At 37.3% G+C, this 19,543-nt stretch overlaps 1 protein-coding gene across 11 annotated transcripts in view; it reads right to left on the bottom strand.

Annotated features, from left to right (window-relative positions):
• Positions 1 to 19,543, bottom strand: part of CASK (calcium/calmodulin dependent serine protein kinase) — a 188,427-nt gene that overhangs the window by 54,188 nt on the left and 114,696 nt on the right. For 8 of the 11 annotated variants that reach the window (XM_039729341.1, XM_039729342.1, XM_039729344.1 and 5 more), the window contains 5 exons: positions 18,098 to 18,273; positions 15,603 to 15,725; positions 13,207 to 13,290; positions 11,420 to 11,519; positions 6,173 to 6,190 (listed from right to left, as the gene is read on the bottom strand). In XM_039729341.1, the coding sequence (XP_039585275.1) occupies positions 6,173 to 6,190; positions 11,420 to 11,519; positions 13,207 to 13,290; positions 15,603 to 15,725; positions 18,098 to 18,273 (501 nt within the window). The remainder of the gene's footprint in view (positions 1 to 6,172; positions 6,191 to 11,419; positions 11,520 to 13,206; positions 13,291 to 15,602; positions 15,726 to 18,097; positions 18,274 to 19,543) is intronic. The other 3 variants (XM_039729343.1, XM_039729348.1, XM_039729350.1) reach the window with 1 other exon arrangement.

Here is a 19,543-nt window from a genome sequence, read left to right as displayed (position 1 = left end):
TCTGTACAAGGTTTGAGAACCACAATATCCCCCTCACTCACAACTCAAGTCTCAGGAGCAATAAAACTTCTTAATTCTCTCCCATCAAGTGTGCCTGACTACTTACACCTATTTGATGTACTAATTTATGTTCTTTTAAAAATCTGTGGCTGTCAGCAAGTAAAACAAATGGTTTGACTTTTAGCAGCTGCTGTGTACGAGGTTGGGTGCACTGAAAAAGAGAAAAAAATGCTTCCTCTTTGATAATGAACAAGAATGCTCAGCTGAAAGGAACCATCCACATCCCCCTGCCAGAGACACAGCAGGAAACCTGAGGAAATATAAGGACTGGGGATCTGCTGGTAAGAGGATGGAGAGATCACAGCTGAGCCTCAAAGGCAAGGAAAAAACCTACCCAGGGACCCCAAAAGGACTGCACTGTTTCCTTCACATGTTCAGTACATCAGTTAAAGGCTGATGCACGTGGAGATCTCCAAGGGAAGAAGGAAAGTGCTGGACTTTCCAGGATCCAGATGGTAGAAGAAAATTTGTTAAAATTCTCTTTTATTTCTGCTCTTTTCACACTCACAGTTTGAATTATTTTATTTTCAAGCAAAGCTTCATTTCTGTGTTCAAAGCCCCTTCTGTGTATTTGGGGTATTTAAGGAAAACTCAAAAGAAGATTCACTTCAGAGGCCTGGGGTTCTTAAGAGTCTCTAATACTGCTCAGTGTTGCCCATAATCCCCAAAACTTGAACCAGTAAGAAATTCCCAAATCTGGAACCAGTAAGAAGTGTGTTCAAAGTTGCCTGCAGTGTTGTCTTGTTGTGAAACACCAAATTCTCTGGACCACCACATTCCTTATTTGACAGTATTATTTCCTTTGCAAGCTTTATTTTGTGGAATACTTTGAGGGCTTTGAAATGGAAAAGAAAGTTATGATTTTTCAATATTTGCATCTCAACAACCTCTTGAATATTTGGGAATTAAAAAAAATTAGGGTTTGATCATCAGGTCTTTTTTCTTCTCCTGTCAATTGGCCACATTGATTAGAAGGCTGTCAATAAAGTTTCCAAGAATGTCCTTAATAAATTTGATGAGACTTTCTGACAGTGACTTTGTTAATCTCCCAAATGACAGTTTTTACCTTATGGGTTTTTTACCTATAATCTTATGCTTCACCTACTGCCATGTCCCTCACTCCTTTACAAATAATCTGCACCTGCATGAGAAAATGACACAGCAGCAATATGCTGACAGCATGTTAGTGCTTAAAAAAAGTGACAGAACAATTTTACAGGCATTTTTGTGAACACCTAAACTCTCTTTGTTACAGACATCTGCTAAAATGTCTGAAAGTTCCTTTCAGAAGAGTTTTAAATTCAGAGAAGAGATATTACATAAAATAAAGTTAACCAACCTTTACAGCACACCTGTTTCTAAAAGGATTCATATTCAAGCTAAATTTCTAACCTTTGGGGAAGTGTAAAGGTACTCAATATTTATAATCAAAGCTTATATCCTCTTGAAATAGGATTTAACCTCTTTTCAACATTGCAAGTGCACCCATTTTAACCTCAGCACAGATAATGAAGACTTAAGTGAATTATTACAATCATACAAGCTAAAATCTCAGACTTCTCATGGTTTGTAGCAGTTACAGACAGAATCTAGAAACACGAAAATTAGAATGATGCATAAATATTAGTAAGGCAGGAAAAATCAGGAAGTTGACTAACTTGACTGGCTGTGTTCATTTGTTTTTTAAGACTCCATAAAGCAAACTTTGTTAGAAAATGCTGCTCACTGCCCCAGAATTTTCCAGCAGCTCCAACTTTTGGGTGAGATGAATCTCACCCTGCACCTTAAGTTACTGCAAAAACAGATCCAATTGCACAGGAAAGGCTGCAATTCCAGTGATATAAATAGAAGACTCTTCTCTGCAGAAAGAGTAACAAAATCCACACCAAACATGGTTCTGTGAGAAGACTGTGGATCCTCCTGTAAATGCACAGTAAATGACCTCAGTGTCAAAAGGAGCAGTGACACTCTGGGCCATGCACACAAGCTTGTCTTCCCTGTATTCCCATAATACCCCAGAAAGGATGGCTACAGCTATTCAGTTTCCTGGGGACTGCCAACTGTAAAAAGTTGAAAACTATGAGCTGTCACATATAAAAAAGAGGAAAAACCACATTAGAATGCTTATGACAGTCTCCTGCAGTCAGTACTAGTACATAAAATGCTTTTATAGTTAGTGGAATGACTTCTTAAGGATGACACCCAATTACTTCTGAGAAGACAGAGATGAATTGAGCAGTTTTCTGCCTACTGAGGCAGATCTGTTATTTATCAGACACGTATTTACCTTGTGAGGCAGAAACTTGGGAATTTCTCTTCATGCAGTGCGTAGTCAAAGTTACCAAAGGTATTTTGTGCAGGTTCTGCCACCCATTTTTGGAGATGGCCAGTCAGAAATAGTTTTCTGTTACAGCTGAATTCTGTCTCTAGAGTCTGTAGCTGTCATACAGTGCACCTGAACTTGCTATGGACACTGGTTCATCAGGCTGGAAGTAGGCAAAGCTTTGGTAAAATAGTGTTGTTACTACAACATTCAGCTATTCTAGTCTGGAACAGGTGGTTTGACTAAAGAAACTGAACTTTAAAGGTAGAGAGGAGTTGCTTACTTCTCCCCAGAACAGAATTTTAAATATTATTCCAAGAACTGCCTACATATTCTGCAGTAGTTTTGTGTTCCCCCAGTACAAAGCCCCCCCAAAAGTTTGCTTTTCTGAGCTCAGCTCACCAGGCAGGTATAAGCTGCTCTCCCTGTTATATAACAGGCAGTAAATAGAATTAGGAACCTCTTTTCATGTGACATGTGATCTGCAACAGTGTATGACTAAATAAAGTGTTTAGGTAAAGAGACTCAGCTATTGCTACAAAGCACAGACTACATCCTGACTGCAAACACATTCTGACAGAGGGCAAAAGAACTCCTTGATTAATTTTTTAACGGTGAAGATTACAAATACTCATTTAAGTCTTGGGTCAGTCATAAACCTGCTTCAGAGTAATGAAAACCCAGAACTCAGGAAGCCTGATGCTGTTTAAACACAAACCTATAAACCCTGACCTTTTTGCCAGTCTCCTGCATTTACTATGCCAGCAAATAACTGCACAAGAACTCATAATAACAATTATAATAATAGCATGTTTTTATGAAAGAGACATCTGAATCTCTTAGATTTGTAGACCCACATAAAATGAAGCTCGTGACACCAGCCACTCATTTGTATCCTGTTCATTCTTATTATTTGATTGGCTTTTCAACTATTCTTTATGTTGTGTAAATGAGTAAGTAACTGTGTCTTGAAGATTTTACAGTGATATTTCAATGGCTAAGCAAGACTTTGCTGTCATTTGCAATTTTTCTATATATCACAGTTCAGTCCTTATGCCAGCCAATCTACAATAAACAGAACTGATTTCTCTCAGCCAAATCTTGTGGCTGCCTTCTCATGGGCAGCTGCTGGAAATAAAATTAAAAGACCAATCCTGGCTCTTAAAGCACAGGCATTTCAGAAGGCAGGATTTACATTTTACTTTGTGAAGAGGTCTGAGGGTAGTACATCCAACAAGGAAAGATGAAAAATCATCAGAAATTGTTAAATTTTAGAGAGATCAAATATTAGAATCACAAAATGAAGTCACAGGATATCATCTCACAAAAAACCCAAGCATGGGCATTATTATAAAGTGCAGACCTTTCCACTACTTTAACTGATGTAACTTCTCAGATCTAGAGAAAGCCAGCTGAGCACCAGCTGCTCTTCATCACTTGCAACAACATCTGCAAACATCACTGGAATTGAGATGCCCCTGATCTCACACAGAAATTTGCTGCTCTTTGCTGTTCACTGTATTCCAGAGCAACTGACTGCAGGAACAGATGACAGCCAGAGCAGGTACACATGTATATGACTATAATAGTTCAAAATAAGGTGGGAGGTACATGTTTCACATATACAGAGCAGTGTAATTAAAATGTAAGGCAAGTGAAGGCTCTGTCCTGCTCAAATTTGAGCTATAGAGCATTTCACGACTTCTTCCTTCTTGGACTGAAATCAAACAGTGAAGTTTAGACACCCTATAAATTCACAAATAAGCACCTACATGCACACAACTCTGTAAATGCTACTGGGAAGCAAATAAGGCAGAGATAATAGAAATATATGTATATACATACACTGCATGTATATAAAACAATCAGGAAGAGTGTAGTAAGAGAGCTAGAAAGATGGAGGTTTATGGAGATGACAACAACAATTCAGAAAGAAGACTGCTGGTGCAATGGAAGGGTATTGGAATTTACAACTACATTAAAGAAGGTAGGAACGTCTAAGGAGTACAAGAAAGGAGAGAAAGGCATGCAGAAATCAGAAAAGAAACCAAAGGAAATAGGGGCAGGAGAGAAAAACAGAGAGAAAAAGACTAAACAAAGGAAAAAAATAAAGAAAAAAATAAAACAAGAGATTAAGTGTTTCCAAACAGCAGAAGGAATATAGAGGAGAGTACTATGTATGGAAAACCACAGAGGATGGGGGGAAAGAGGAAGTGGTGGGGGAGAAGGCAAAGAGGGCAGCGAGAAACTAATGCTTAATTTTGAAGAGACTTTTTTCATCCTGCACACAGAGGGGCACTGAGTGTAGGCATGGCTCCACTTTCTCCTGTCTCTATACCTGGCACCATCACACAGTTTGTTAACTCTTTGTCCCAGGTACCCCTCACTGAAAATCCAGCCACAGGTATGACAGAAGCCAGCCTAGTGTGGTAATAAAGAAACACGCAGGAGCGTTTTTTACAGACCAGACCTGTAGCTTACGTGTAAGTGCACTCACATGCAACTAAACAAATAAATATTTTAATAGATGAATGCCCTCCACTAGCCCTTCCTTAGATCCTTTCTTCCTCCTAGCAAAAATGTCTAAGCATAAAGACAGCACACTCTTATAGTCAGTTTGTGGAAGAAAAGTCTCTATGCACAAACAAAAACCCAAAAATCATGGCACAGGCTCTCTAAGACCTTTTTTCCCCCCCTACAACTGTTTAAAAATAATGCTATCACAAAACTTTTATACAGAAATCCATTGAACTTTCACTCTCATGTTACTGGACAGGCATTCTGAGATGGGGACATAGGAGGACAAGGAACAACTTCCCCCACAACCTGTAAAATCAAAAGAATGAACCAAACAACAACCACCACAACATCCATGATTGATCAGAAATGGAGTCAGGGACACACGTCCTGCTGACATGTCCTGAAGGACCTGTGACTAGTCCTAAGGTCCTAATGACCTAGGACAGAAGCAGAGCTGTTAATCTACAAGTCTTAAAATGCTGCAGGAAACCCCCACTTTCTATAGCTTGTTTTTGGAAAATTAGTTTTGCTGAATTAGTTGTTTTTGAAATGGTTGTGGTTTGCATCAAAGGGTCTAAAATTTCACAGCTTCTCTTCTGCCTAGCATAGTCTGCAGGTTTTAGAATTGCTTGTGCTCCCAGTTTCTCACGAAATGTGCAGCTGCCTTGCAGCAGAACCTCTTCCCTACCTGACAACAACATTCCTTCATGGAGGAGACACATTTTGGATAGTTATTGAAATCAGGAGTATGCATATCCACAGTGCATATGCATAGATCAGGTACCACATCAACACAGAAGGATCAAGAAAGTTCATGCAAGCATAGAGCAAGAATATAATATTTGACTAATATTACAGGATATGTTTGGTGGTAGGAAGAAAAAACCAACATCAGTCCATTAAAACAATTTCAGAATGAAAATGAAAAACCAAAATATACTTTTTAAATTCAACAAAAATTAAATTTTACTTCAGTTGTGTTGTAAATATTAAATATTGGGAAAAAACCCCAAAACTCAAGTAATTTTAATACTGCCTCTAAATTAGAATCTTCAAAATTCCTTGGAAATCATTCTTCTGCTTAATGACACTGTTGATTACATATTATGCTGTAGACAGATTTAGTCAATACCATATAATTTTATCTGAACAGGCAGTATTAAAACTGAAAAAAGCAAAGAGAAGCAAAAGAAAGCGGATTTTTAAACATGCAAAGACACACACCATAGCTGACTGATATGCCTTAAAGGAAAACAAAGGGATACCTACTTTCTGCTGCTAGAAGTCCTAGAAGGAAGGCAGCATTTGGACAAACAACAAACAGTATGAAGATTTCAGAACAAGCCATTTATAAAGCTGCAACCTAGCAGACTAATTTAGCCACAAAATAGTCTCAACAAAGTGACAAGGATCCCCCCAGTTTTTAATATGGTTTTTCTATGTGTGAAGCAAATGGCACTGGCAGACTGGGATGGGAGGAAAACAAACATTTGGCATTGGGAAGGCAGCACATGGATGCAGTGTTAGAGATCTATTAATACCAGACTTTTCCCAACATTGGTTAAACTATTTTTAAAAACTCATGGACAAAAAGGGATTTTTTAGTAAAAATATTGTAGGAGTTGAAATTATAAAATAGTTCAACATTTGCAAATTATGCAAAACACCATATTAATATACTTAGTAAGCAAAATTTAGCAATGTTATATTGAAATCAAAAGTTTCAGTGAGAAATGTTATCTGAACCATATAGAAATACAACCACTTCATTATTGCTTTTAATTAACAGTGTCTTTATGCCCTTTTAAAAAGTTTAAACATATCAGAGCAAAGAATCAATAGCTGAAAAATCAAAGTTAATAATGCAATGTTGGAAACACACAAACTCATGATCTCAAAAATTGACAGCTGTGCTTGTAATACTAGTGAAGGAATTAGTAACAATTATAAGGTGAATGTAGTTTTTTTTTCCCTGAGCATTCGTATTTTAAAATGTTACACAATATCCTTTGCAAATATTTACAAAATCAATGATAATTTTTGCATAAGAAAAGTGGGCTTTTTTCTTCTGTTGATGAAACTGATGGGTTTTAAGATATGGGCTTGTATTGACAGTTATTTCATGAATTCTAAATCCCATAAAACAACTAACCATTCTAACTTGTGAGTCCAGCTATGTCCACGTATGTTGGAAACAGTGAGCTTAGAACTTGTCTGTATCTATGCTGTTTGACCTTGCTCAGAAAGACTAAGAGATTTAGCTTTATTCCCATTTTTATTATCAAATTTGAAAATCAAGATCTCATGCTGTTAAAAACTTCTCTCGACACAGAGTCTGACAAAATAGAAAAGGATGAAAATTTCAATTTGCACACATCAACTCTGAGACAAAACACCAAAAAGCATTTGCAAAAATGCTGTGTGTGAAGAAAACGAGGCAGAAGCACTGAAGGAGCCTCAATGTGGCTGCTTTGTGTGAACTGCAAAACTCTGCTTCTGTTTATCTGTTTCCAGAATGACCACAGAGCCCAGCACTCAACAAATGCAGGAAATACTGCAGCAGTGCCACTGCTCAGCTCAGGTGCAGGAGCACATTTGGCCACTCAGGCTCTTGTCTTGCTCTGAGGTTACCCCAAAACACAGCTCGAGGATCCCTTACAGGAATCCAGAACTGTCTGTGGCAAGAAGTTGCTCTGAAACCTCTTAGTCACAGTTCAGAAATGTGTGCCACAGACCAAGCAATTCCAGCAGACATCAGAGAATAACAGCCTTTAACAAAAACGTGTGGGTTGCTTGAATTAAAAGTCAGTTATGGAGTTTTCCAAAGCCTATGGACTATCCACTAGCTTAACTCCAGCACTGACTGGGTTCTGAAAATGTGTCTGCAAAAACCTTTTGGAAACAAAAAGTTTACAAAAAACCTCTTCAATTTATCAATTTTTTTCTAACTGTTGGCCAGAAAATGTAACCATTTTGAATCTACTTAACACCACATATGAAACACGAGTCGTCCTCAACTCAGCTTCTCAAGTCAAACCCCAAGAAGCAAAAGAGGAAAAATTAAAAGCTTTACACTGGTGCTGTTCATTCCCACCCTGAGGCACTGTTATGAAAACACTTGAAAACTGTATGTCTGTCCATTCTGCTGGGGGACAAGTGGGCAGCATATGACAGAAGGAGAGGAAATCCTGTCTAGAGCTAATGGGCAGTCAGGAGGTAGGAGGGCCAGGCACTGGGCAGGGAAAGGGAAGGAGGCAGATGGGGAAGGGCAGCAGAGAGTAAACACTGAATTTCCCTGGCACCTTATGGATTTCATGGTGCACTTCAGATACTTCCTACTGCACCATTTTTCTCCTGTGACAGATTTAGCCTTCAGGGCTGCTGATTGCTAACTTCTGATTTATGTTTGTTTCAGCATATTAAAAATAACCAAAACATTTGTTGCCTTGGGGAATACACATTTTGGAATGTCTTGAAGACAGGCAACCTGAAAGTCAGATGTTTCACATTCTAGAGAAGACCATTTGCAGAAAGCTAGTCAGCTGAACTGCGTGGTGGATTTACTGGAGAAGTTACTGAACACAGATTGTCAGCAATAAAGCAGCACTGTAGTTTAGAAGTATTTGAAAAGGTTTTATTGCACTCAAAATTCAGCAAGACTGGTTTCTGCCATTTTATCAACAGGATGGTAGCAGGGTTAATTCAAGCTTTTCAGGATGGTTGCTGACAAAAGAGGAAACAGAGCACCCAGTGGTCAGCAAGTGCTTGGAACCAAGAGTTGTTAACACTGGACAAAGGAAAATAAGATGTATACAGAAAAAAACCTTGTTGATCTTAAATGAAATTTCTCTCTGTTCATTCCCATCTAATTTAGCTATGCAATTTTCTGACTTTCACTGGAAAACTCTCTAACAAGAATACCCTTTGTGCTTCTGCATCTACAAAAGTAATTTGATTTGCTGCCTGCAGTGCCTTCCTATCCTGGGATAACCCTCTGGTAGCACAGGAAAATGCTCCAAGGTTCCAGGAACCCCAGGTTTCCATACTGGACTTTGAGGAAGAACAACTCTAGATAAATTTGGTAAAAAGAGAGCACTGAAATGTTCTGTTTCTGTGTTTGGAAAGCCCTGGAAGACAGGAAATGTGATTTGCATAACCTAATAGGTGCCTATATTTCTGTATATTTATCTCTGTAGGAGTTATGTATTTTTCTGTTTCTGACAAATCATTTAATTACAGTGACAGGCCTCATGAAATTTTATGGGAGGAATAATTGGCAACCACATCTAAAATATTAAATGGTCTTCATTAAGAGTTTATGATCTGGAATAACATTATGAGTTATTAGGAAGGAAACTCAAATAACCTTAAGATAATCAAGTTTCTACTGCAATTCCTGAGTTTTAATTTCTCCAAACTAGTTTGGTTTAGAATCACCACAAGGCCTACAAGCTACAAGTATTTAAAAATACTATTAGTGTGCTTCTGAAGAGGAAACAAAATAGATTTCTGTATCTAGGAATTTCAGCTGAAATGTTATAATCTGTGAAATAGAAAGCTGAAAGAGTTGTACAGTCTCTTCTTGCAAGGCTTAGTGTTCAATATTAAATGTTTTGTCAACTAAAGTAATGGGTCAGAGAATCATAATGAAAACTACCCACTTAGGATGGTTTCCTGATCACTGTGATCCCCCATCAGTTTGATCAACAATGTCAGGTTTCTTGCAAGGCTTAGAGTTCAATATTAAATGTTTTGTCAATTCAAGTAGAGGGTCAAAGAATCATAATGAAAATTACCCAGAATGGTTTCCTGATCACTGTGATCCCCCATCAGTTTGATCAACAATGTCAGGTTAGAGAATAACTTTGCTTTCCTGAGAATTCCAAGCTTTTGTTTCAGTTATTTCAGAGATGAACACAAATTAACAATGGATCCAACACAGATATTCTCTACATTTTACATGTGCACTGGATTCAAATATTCTGTGAGCAGAAAAAATAGAACTTGGAACTTTCCTGTATAGTGCTATCTGCAATTACATCACTCTGAGGAAGACACATGTCCTGTTGATGTGAGACTGAAACTGGAAAGCAGAACTGCTGTTTCCAGATTAGGAAAGTTGCCACTGCCAGTCATGTTGGTGGCCATTCACCACTGAAATGGGGGAAGTAGGTGGAAACAAAAATTAAGGCACTGCAAATAGTTCTAGGTGAAGTAAAACTGACTCATTCTTTCTTTAAAAGAATAGGTGGATCCTTAACTGGAAGTACAAGTATCCAAAAGCTGTGTGGCTGAACTTAAGCCATGAGGCTCTGATTACCCATTTGCAATAAATGATCTGAGATTCTCATTCATTTCTATGGGAATTATGAATGGTGTTCATGCTAAGGACAAAGCAATCTTTTAATTTCAGTACACAAAGTTGGATTCCAAGAAGTGAAATTGGACAATTTCATCCAAGTAAAGTTGCCCCCATTCTTATGGGGCATGTAATTCTTATATTAATGACATTGAAATAATTGATAAAAATTACTTGCTTATATGAAATAGAAGGAAAGAAACAATTAATATATGCACTCAACACATAATTTTCTCACCTACAAAAATATTGGGACAGAGAATTATCACACAGCAGATCAACACACATAAGTAAGTTCCTGAAATGTCTTCTAGAGAAGTCAGTATAGGGCTAAAATATTCTGCCACTACTTCTAAATTGTTTAGAAAAATTAAAGACAGTCCTTTTGGTCTTGGGTTTTTCTTAAATGTTCACTTAAATTGATCCTAAATCCTAATTTTAGATCAGACAAACCAACCCAGACTTTTGCAAATATTCTGAGCAATGTTATGTCAAAACTAAGATACATAACTAAGACAGGGCTGTGTTAGTTTAGGGACTGAGAGGTGATTTAAATTTCTCGATATGGGCTATGGACAAAAGGATTGCTTGGTAAGGTCACTGGCCTGTCCAAGGCCTAGATCACAGCACAAGTATTATCTTCCCCTTTGAGTACATGTATTGTCTCTCTCTGAAGATCTGAAGGTCAGAAATACTGTCCAGTGTGTTTTAAACAGGACACAATGATATTTTTCTGTAAAACAGGAGTCAGGAAACTTTGGTACATAATGGCTTCTTTTTATAAATAACTATTAATAAGGTATTAGAGCTTTGCTCTTGCCTAAGAATTCAAGACAAAATTTCAATAAGCTTTTATACTCAAGTAATATAAATAGAAATGTAAGATTCTAACATTATTTGTAATTAAATGTACATATACTAACAAAAAAAAATCACACAGAATTTCTGTAGAAGCTTAAAATTGTGCCGAGATTTTCTCTCCATTTCTGCCAGCTGTGAATACCATTATGACTGAGAATTACTTATTCTTTCACATGTAAATGTTAGCTTAATATTTAATTTTATGGAATCTCAAGAAATGAATAAATACTTGGTACTCTGGTCAGTATGGACTTAAGACATGCTGACTGCAGTAAATGCACTTTCTGTTAAAATACCTGATGAGGTGGGGTCTTCAGAGAAGTCTGGCAGCTCTTCAGGGGGGTCACCATAGAAGGAGTTGAATTTGTGGCTTGACACAGCTGCTAGTACTGCCCCCTGAATAAAAATAAAATACCCACACAGTCTCAATTACACAAAGCAGGGTAACAAAACTTTTCCAGACCCCTTGGATCACTCAGTCTCCTGAGGTCTTGTGTGTATTGACCTTTTCAATGAAGAGCAAATATATTTTGTAGTCTTCAGCTCTGCCTCCCTTTTATCAGTGACCATATCTAACAGAAGAGCTGGTCATACACTAATAAACAGCAAAAATATTCTTTGCAACGGGATTGTCAGGACAGTTCTTTATGTGAATGCATTTTGAAATAATAACTGAGGCATAAATTCACATTGTAGTACAATGTAAACAAAATAACAAATCTCTTTATCTTTTCCTCTTACCTAGACTGAGTGGATTAGCAGGAAATCTTTAAAGCAAAACACTATGATTTTATTTTAGAAATTGTCAAAATTTGACACTGACAGCACTAGAATACTTTGACACCCATTATGCATCAACTTACCTAGACTGAGTGGATTAGCAGGAATAAAAATTCACTCTTTAAAGCAAAACACTATGATTCTATTTTAGAAATTGTCAAAATTTGACACTGACAGCACTAGAATACTTTGACACCCATTATGCATCAATATAAAAATAACACAGTTATATACAGAATCACAGAGTCCCAGAATGGGCATTGCAGGAGAATTTATAAACCCAGAAAAATGGTTCCCTCCTCTGACATATATTTACTTGTTCAAGTAACTTACACTTTAACCACTCAGGTTTTAATGCCTCACAGTTATGAAAGTATGGATGATTTTCATGAAACATACTGCAGAACAGTGCTTTGGATAAAACAGCATAAAAAAATAATGAAGGTATAAAAGCTCAGGAAACTAAACATAGTGGCCTCCCAGGAAGAAATCCAGGAAATATCTGAAATTGCACCTAGAATAGGAATCAGGTCATATTCTAAAATGTACCAGAGAGCATTTTAATGGAAGGATTACCTGGGCATGCAAACCACCTAAGAGAAAGAGCTGTTCATGAACTGTGGCAGCTGGGCATCCTCATCATCAGCCACAGGAAACTTTTGTAAAGTGGGAACACCTGATTCTGAGTTTTATTACAAATTGTAAAACAGCCCATGAACTGTAATGCTCCATGTTTCTGTCACAATCTTCTGAACCTTTCAGTGAATTCAGAAATGCTTCTGTTAAACATTCCATGACAGGAACAGAAGGAAAAACATGTTGTTTTGGGCTGAAATGTTAACATTCTTTTCAACATGGTTCAGAAATAAACTAGCATGTAGTTCAACATAAATAGGATAAACTGAAGAATACATATTTGCTCTTCTTCTACAAAGACATTAAAAATTACTATGTTCCTTTTATTCTAAATGTAACACAATAATAACAGAAGTGATTGCACGATTCTCACCAGTAATTAATATGACATAGAATTACTGAATTTATTGAAGATGAAGGCCTCATATACACCTTGGTTGATACCAGACAATTTGCACTGAAATTTGAAAATGATGCACTAAGGAAGAAAGGACAAACAGCCTTTCTAAGACATCATTTCAATAAACATCTGTGAAGGGCTGCTGCAACCTTTTATTTTATTGCTGACTTCAAAGCATGGATTTCTCTTAGCACTTTTAAAATTAATCAAGTATCACACAAAATTCGAGCTGTATATTATATTGTTTTAACACTACATTCAATTTACCTTTAGTTTTCGTCTTGCATTGAATTTTCTCAACTGTTCTACTGTTTCTGGAAGATGAATCTTGTATGCATAGCGATCTCTCTCCTTGAAAAACCCCACAAAAAACAAATCAAAAGAACATTAAATACAAGCTTTTAATATCCTCTTGACACTAAGAAACTAGACAAGTACCAGCTCATAAATATCCTAAGGAGAATGAGGATTTGTTGCAACTTAAGGAAAACTTCCAGAAATTAAGAGGGATTGAAGTACTTTGACAGAATTCTTAACTGGATATTTATATTTTCTTTTTGTAATTGTTTCCCACCTTGTAGTAAGACCCCAGTCTTTTGTTTTACTGTTGTGCTGTCAGTCTGGGTCCAGCACTGAACTTGGAAGCAGAAAGCAGTTCTGCTGTTAGGAATTCACAAATCTCAGTGAAGGAACACGTTCAAGCACTCTTTGACAGGGTGCTGGATCCTTCAGGTGAGTTTGGCAGGTGGGACACATGTCCAACAGGGCAGGAAATGCCAACCCAATGCCAGCCAGGTAAAGGTACAGAAAGAATTCTCCATTGTAGGTGCAGATGAAAAATGTGCCAATGAACAACTACAGTGACAGAAAGGACAAAACTTGCAGCAGCCATCTACCTTTTCCCCCCTGAAGCTATATAAAAACATTAATTTAATGTGTTTATCATATTCTTTTCCTGAATCAAAGTGAAACCACAGCAGTCCCTCTATGGCATTAAAGATGTCTCTGCCTCATGATGTATTTGCTCCTATCTATAAATGGTTTAGAAAGCTCTGAATCAGCATAAAAGGCAGTTTACTGTAGGCAAAAATGAGAGGACTGATAGAATGTCTGGCAAACAAAGTTGTCACAAACTAAACCACGTGTCTTCCAACAAATTAACAACATGGTCAAAACCAGACCACAGACACCAAAAGTGCAAACCTGCACAGGTAGAGCTTACACATGCACACTACAGAGTTTGCTTTTAACAAACCAAATTAGCTTAGTTGCTCAAACAACAAAAATTACAGGTTTTCTGCCAAAATGAACCAAATTCTAGCTTTGGCATCTCAATGTGGGTATGCTCTCAAAGTGAAGAAAAACTCCAATTACAAGCAGGTCAACCCAGATCATCTGTGTTTGTATAATATTCTGGGATTCCAAAACATGGTGTTCATTTCCATACTCTTTAATATTTGATACACTATCTACACCCCAGACCAGCAGACAGAACTCTGCCTCTTTTTGAGTAGAATGGTTTGAACCTGCAGTTTCCCAGCACACAGAAGAGCTGCCTTAAGTACTGTCATTTCTGAGAGGTGAACACTCCCAACCTCCTCTGATGAGCTAGACCATTCTGCAGCTTGGAATACAAGAGTCAGAGGCAGAAGGAGAGCAGAGAAATGGAAGAGTGACTCCATTCACAGGTGGTTACACCATTTAATTGGAGGCAGAAGAGCACAGGATCCTGTTCTTCCCAGGTTCTTTCTTTGTGGGTTTCTCTTTGACTCATGTACAGCATAAAGGGAGGCCAGCAGCAGACACCAGATCAGTCCCTTTTCAAAATAAGTGCCCTGTTTAAGTTAATGATATTATGACCCTTTCTACCCCGGACACCCACCATAGAAAAGTAAAGGATAATTAAGAAAATAGTTAATTCATCAGCTTCAGCCAAAGAAAATACAGTGCTCTGAACCAGCACTTTTCACCTTTTAATTCTGCAGCACAATCCATCATTCTCCAACCCCAATGTTTAGCACAGACTAAACACTGATGGACTGCTGAGAAGCTACAGGTGTATATTCTCCTGCTCCTGTTGCAAACCTTCAGTGTGCAGCAATTACTCTTCTCTGGCTTAAAGTGTGTTGTAAATTCTGCCATCACTGAAAAATACTTTGATTACCAGATGTCATACAATTTTATGCAGCCACAGTGGCCTTGGAGCAGCGCTCCACTACTTCCTTCCCTTTTGGTGGGATGTTTTCAAGAATCTCATGTAAGGAAGCTGCACAGTTCAGCAGCAGAACCTGCAGCAGTAGAGTGCATGACTAACAGAAAAGAGGTTTAGATATGACTGAGCAAAAAGGAGAGCAGAAATTACTTCTCTGGAGTTTGAGAGCCACAGAAAGTCACATTAACACCTTCTTTAAGCTTTATGATATGCAGCCCTACTCCCTGCACTCTGGTGCTGCTGAAGATGTCCAACTGAGTTTGCTCTTAAGCAAGAGTTTAAGCCTGGCAATTATCAAAATCTCAGGCTCTAATCCTAGAAAGCATTTAAAGCACATTATCCCACATTTTGAACAGTTCGTGTCTACTCTGAAAAGCTCAGAAAAACAAAGAAATACATGTTTTTGCTCCCTTAAGCAGGAAAGTAGCATGTAAATAGCTGCTTTTACTACCTTTAACCAGGGGTGATTCAGTGCTTCATACACTGTTATCCTCTCTGCTGGATCCAGCATAAGCATGCGGCGCACCAGATCTTTGGCACTTTCAGAAATATGGCTCCATTGCCTAGGATTCATCTAATTAGGAGCAAGGAAAAAAAATAAAATTAGTAATAAGAATGTAGAAAAGAACCTAGTGTTTACCTACAATAATTGCAGAGACTTAACAGTGGTTGGTGCTTGCAAACATTTCCGTGTGATGAACGTAAAAGGAAATTTATAAGGGTTTTAATAACTTGTAAAAATGGAACACTAGTTGTTACTGAAATGGCACAAAAATGGAAAACATAAACCCTGACATGTATTAGTATTATGTTATAATCATAGCATAATTTCTACCTACTCTACATTCTGCTCAGGTAAGTGTCCATTCACTAGATAAAGCAAAAAATAATTAAGCTCTGTTTAACTGTTAATGATGCATAAGATAAATGCAGAAATTAAATCACTCCTGAAATCAATTTATGGCATGAGAATGTATCTGTTTCAACCCACAATTTCATGCTAGTGATTCTGGGTAAGAAGGGAGTAAGAGAATGCCTGCTGTGAACTACTCTGGTCCTGTCCTGAAGGTGCTATGGACAATGGCTCTTCCCAAGAAATTCCTTTCAACTTCACAAGAGGTGAAGTTTTTCCACTTGAAAAGCATAAAAGGACAAGACAATACCAGCAACTGCAACACTTTCACAGCAGAATTTTATCTTTAGGAGATACAATATGAATGATGATTTAGAATATATTTTCATTTTGTGCATATATGCAGGTTTGTGCCCAACCAGTCAAAATGATGGACACTTGATAAAATCATACCAAAGTAAGAAAATTCTTTATGTGACAGAAAGGATGATATCCTTAAGGTATTTCTAGTATTTCTTTAAATTATGAAGAAGCTAAGTAAGAAAAGGAAAATGTCCTTTTCCTTCCATTCTACAGGAAACCATAGAAGGACGACACAATACCAGCAACTGCAACACTTTCACAGCAGAATTTTATCTTTAGGAGATACAATATGAATGATGATTTAGAATATATTTTCATTTTGTGCATATATGCAGGTTTGTGCCCAACCAGTCAAAATGATGGACACTTGATAAAATCATACCAAAGTAAGAAAATTCTTTATGTGACAGAAAGGATGATATCCTTAAGGTATTTCTAGTATTTCTTTAAATTATGAAGAAGCTAAGTTTTATTTAGATGATAGACAACTAACTTTACAAAATACTTAAAGCAAATTCAAAATTATAGCCAGACTCTTTTCAATGTTACAATCTGGTAATTTAAAGAGGTCTACTTGATTTAAAATCAGGCTTTACAAAAAATAGTCACTTTGAATTGGGGCACTCAGCAATGTTATCTGGCTATGAAATGCACATTTATAGCTGTGATTTAATTATTTTTCAGCTCTAATGAAATGAAGGTAATTGCAATTTCGACAGGATTTTCACTGAATAGACAAATTACTGTGGAAACAGGAACAGAAAAGGAACTAAGAGGACACAATGTACTGGTTGTAACTTTTTTTTTTTTAAAAAAAAAAGAGAAGTTAACTTGTATCCTTCCAGAAGGTTTTAGCTGCTTAAGAGATTCCATAAAAAAAAAATCTGTCAAGTTTGTGCAATCCCAAAACTAGTGCCATGAAGAAATGCTGCTGTTTCTAGGATTATAAAATTGAAAAAATGAAATATGTGCTCCTGACCAAGTACAGTAACACTGCTGTCACTTACATTTCAGCAGGCTGTTTAAAGAAAGTGATATAATAAATCAGACTAACAGCTTTGGGAGCTTCCATTTGTAATTTGCTAATGCACAGCTCATGTATGACCTTGGCTGCAAAGCACAGCAAAGCTGATCTTAGGCAAATCCACAGAAACAGTGAAGTTGCAGCTTTAAATTTGTCTCCACAATGGTCTGTGTGCTGAGGCTGTGACAGCTTCTCTTGTGTGCACACTGACCTGCCCCTGGCTGCAAGTGGCTCCTGTTGAATCATCAGCTGCCCTTTACTGCACTAAGAAGAAAAATGCCTGCCTGCATTTGTAAAATAACATGCATTTTGTTTTAAATCAAGGCAATATGATAATGCATGTTTATGACAGCTCTGTTAGCTGATCAAAAAATTTGAATGGTTTATAAATCAGAGGTTAAAGTGTGTTCTAATTCACAGCTAAACCTCTTGTCTTCCTGCTGGGCTCAATATACAGTTAAGGGCTGGTTGTAACACCCATTTATTATTTCATCTGAGCAAATATTTCCATATTCTAATTCCTAGCAATGATACAAAACACATCAGGTACAACACAGACCAGGGAAGGAAAATAATCTCTCTTCCTGTGTGACAGATTTCCATAAGGTTTAAATTTAAATCAGGCTAAATACAACCATCAACTTTCAGAAATGTTACCAACAGATCTCATCTCACTGGAAAAGGATACATGTATATTGTCATTTACCTTGTATTTGCCTTTAATAATGCCTTCAAATAATCTTTCCTTGGTTCCATAAAAAGGCAAACAACCGCTTAGCAGGATAAACAGGATCACACCACAACCCCAAACATCTACAGGCTTCCCATATGGTTCTCTTTTTACCACTTCTGGAGCCATGAAGTGAGGTGTTCCTACACGTCCTAAATGGAAATAAAAAGAAAATTGAGTCAAAGTGATGTGTGTCAAACATGGAAATGAAGAATATAATTTTTAAAAAAAACCAACACTTTTAATGTATTTTGTTCATGGTTTAAAGCTTTTAACACAATTATTTTTACCTTAGGTTTATATTTATACATATGTAGTGAGATAAATCAGCATTTTCCCTTTTCCTTAATTTTTACTTTTACAAAGTGAGGAACAGTCTACCCAAGCTGGCAGAATCTGAAACAAGACTGGGACTCTTCAGTGAAAATTGTCATATAAAAATAAACCCATCCATTTGGAAAATATTTGAAACAGAAATTATTTAGAGAGCAAATACAAAGATGCTGTAGAGTTCTAGTCCACACTGATAACTTGAAAAAGCTGCATCTAATTGGCATGAACAGAATTTGGTCTGACGCTCTGCCCATACCTTGGCTGGTCTACTGAAACTGCCAGCAAAAATGCAAAATGCCAGCAAATGTCTTATTCATTTATTTGAAAAGGGCAGTATCTCACTGCAGATGAAAAGATAATGCTAATTTCACAGAGTGCTTCCATTCAGTGTAATTAATGTTTTCCTATGAAAACAAAATGTATTTAGTACCAACTGATCTTCTGAGCAAACAGAAGTGATTAGAATAACTTCATTCAATTTCTATGTAACACATTAGGCCAAATAAAAACAGTGAACATTTATAAATGTCTCCTCTCCTTATAAATGTTTCCCATTGTAAACAATTTTGTTTCCATTGGAAAAATAAAGCTTGGAATGCTCAGGTTATCACTGACACAAACACTGCAGTCTTTGGACTACCCTGCTTCCAGCAAATACCAACAGAAGAAAGAGAACATCAGTGTAGCAAACTTTCACCACCAGTACCTCCTTCATAAATGATTGTTGCTTACTACAGTGGATTTCAGGGGCTCCATTCCAGGCCTGCAGCACCTGCTGGTTAGGAGAGCCTAAAATGCAGCCCAGAGGTGTTTGCAGTATTTAACTCAGCCTTGTCTTTGTAAAGAGACTCTTGCTGATCAGGCTGTCCTGCTCACCCTCTGCAGGGGGGTCAGCTAAGTCACAGCACTGGGAGCAAACACCTGGGGGACTATTTGGATGTGGCTTCCTCAGTAAAGACCATCCCTTGGTTAACCCACCTAATCCAGGAATATGATCTGACCATGTTCTTTTAATTAGTCCTTTTTTGCATCTAAAGGATTAAAATATTGTCAGAAAGACAACAACTTTTCAACCATACTCTTAAGAAA

This window comes from Passer montanus, unplaced genomic scaffold (genome assembly GCF_014805655.1).
Source record: "Passer montanus isolate IOZ18808 unplaced genomic scaffold, ASM1480565v1 scaffold69, whole genome shotgun sequence".
In the NCBI taxonomy this organism is placed as follows: Eukaryota; Metazoa; Chordata; class Aves; order Passeriformes; family Passeridae; genus Passer; species Passer montanus.
The sequence above is the reverse complement of the archived record's forward strand: the minus strand, read 5'-3'. Positions and strand labels throughout refer to the sequence as shown.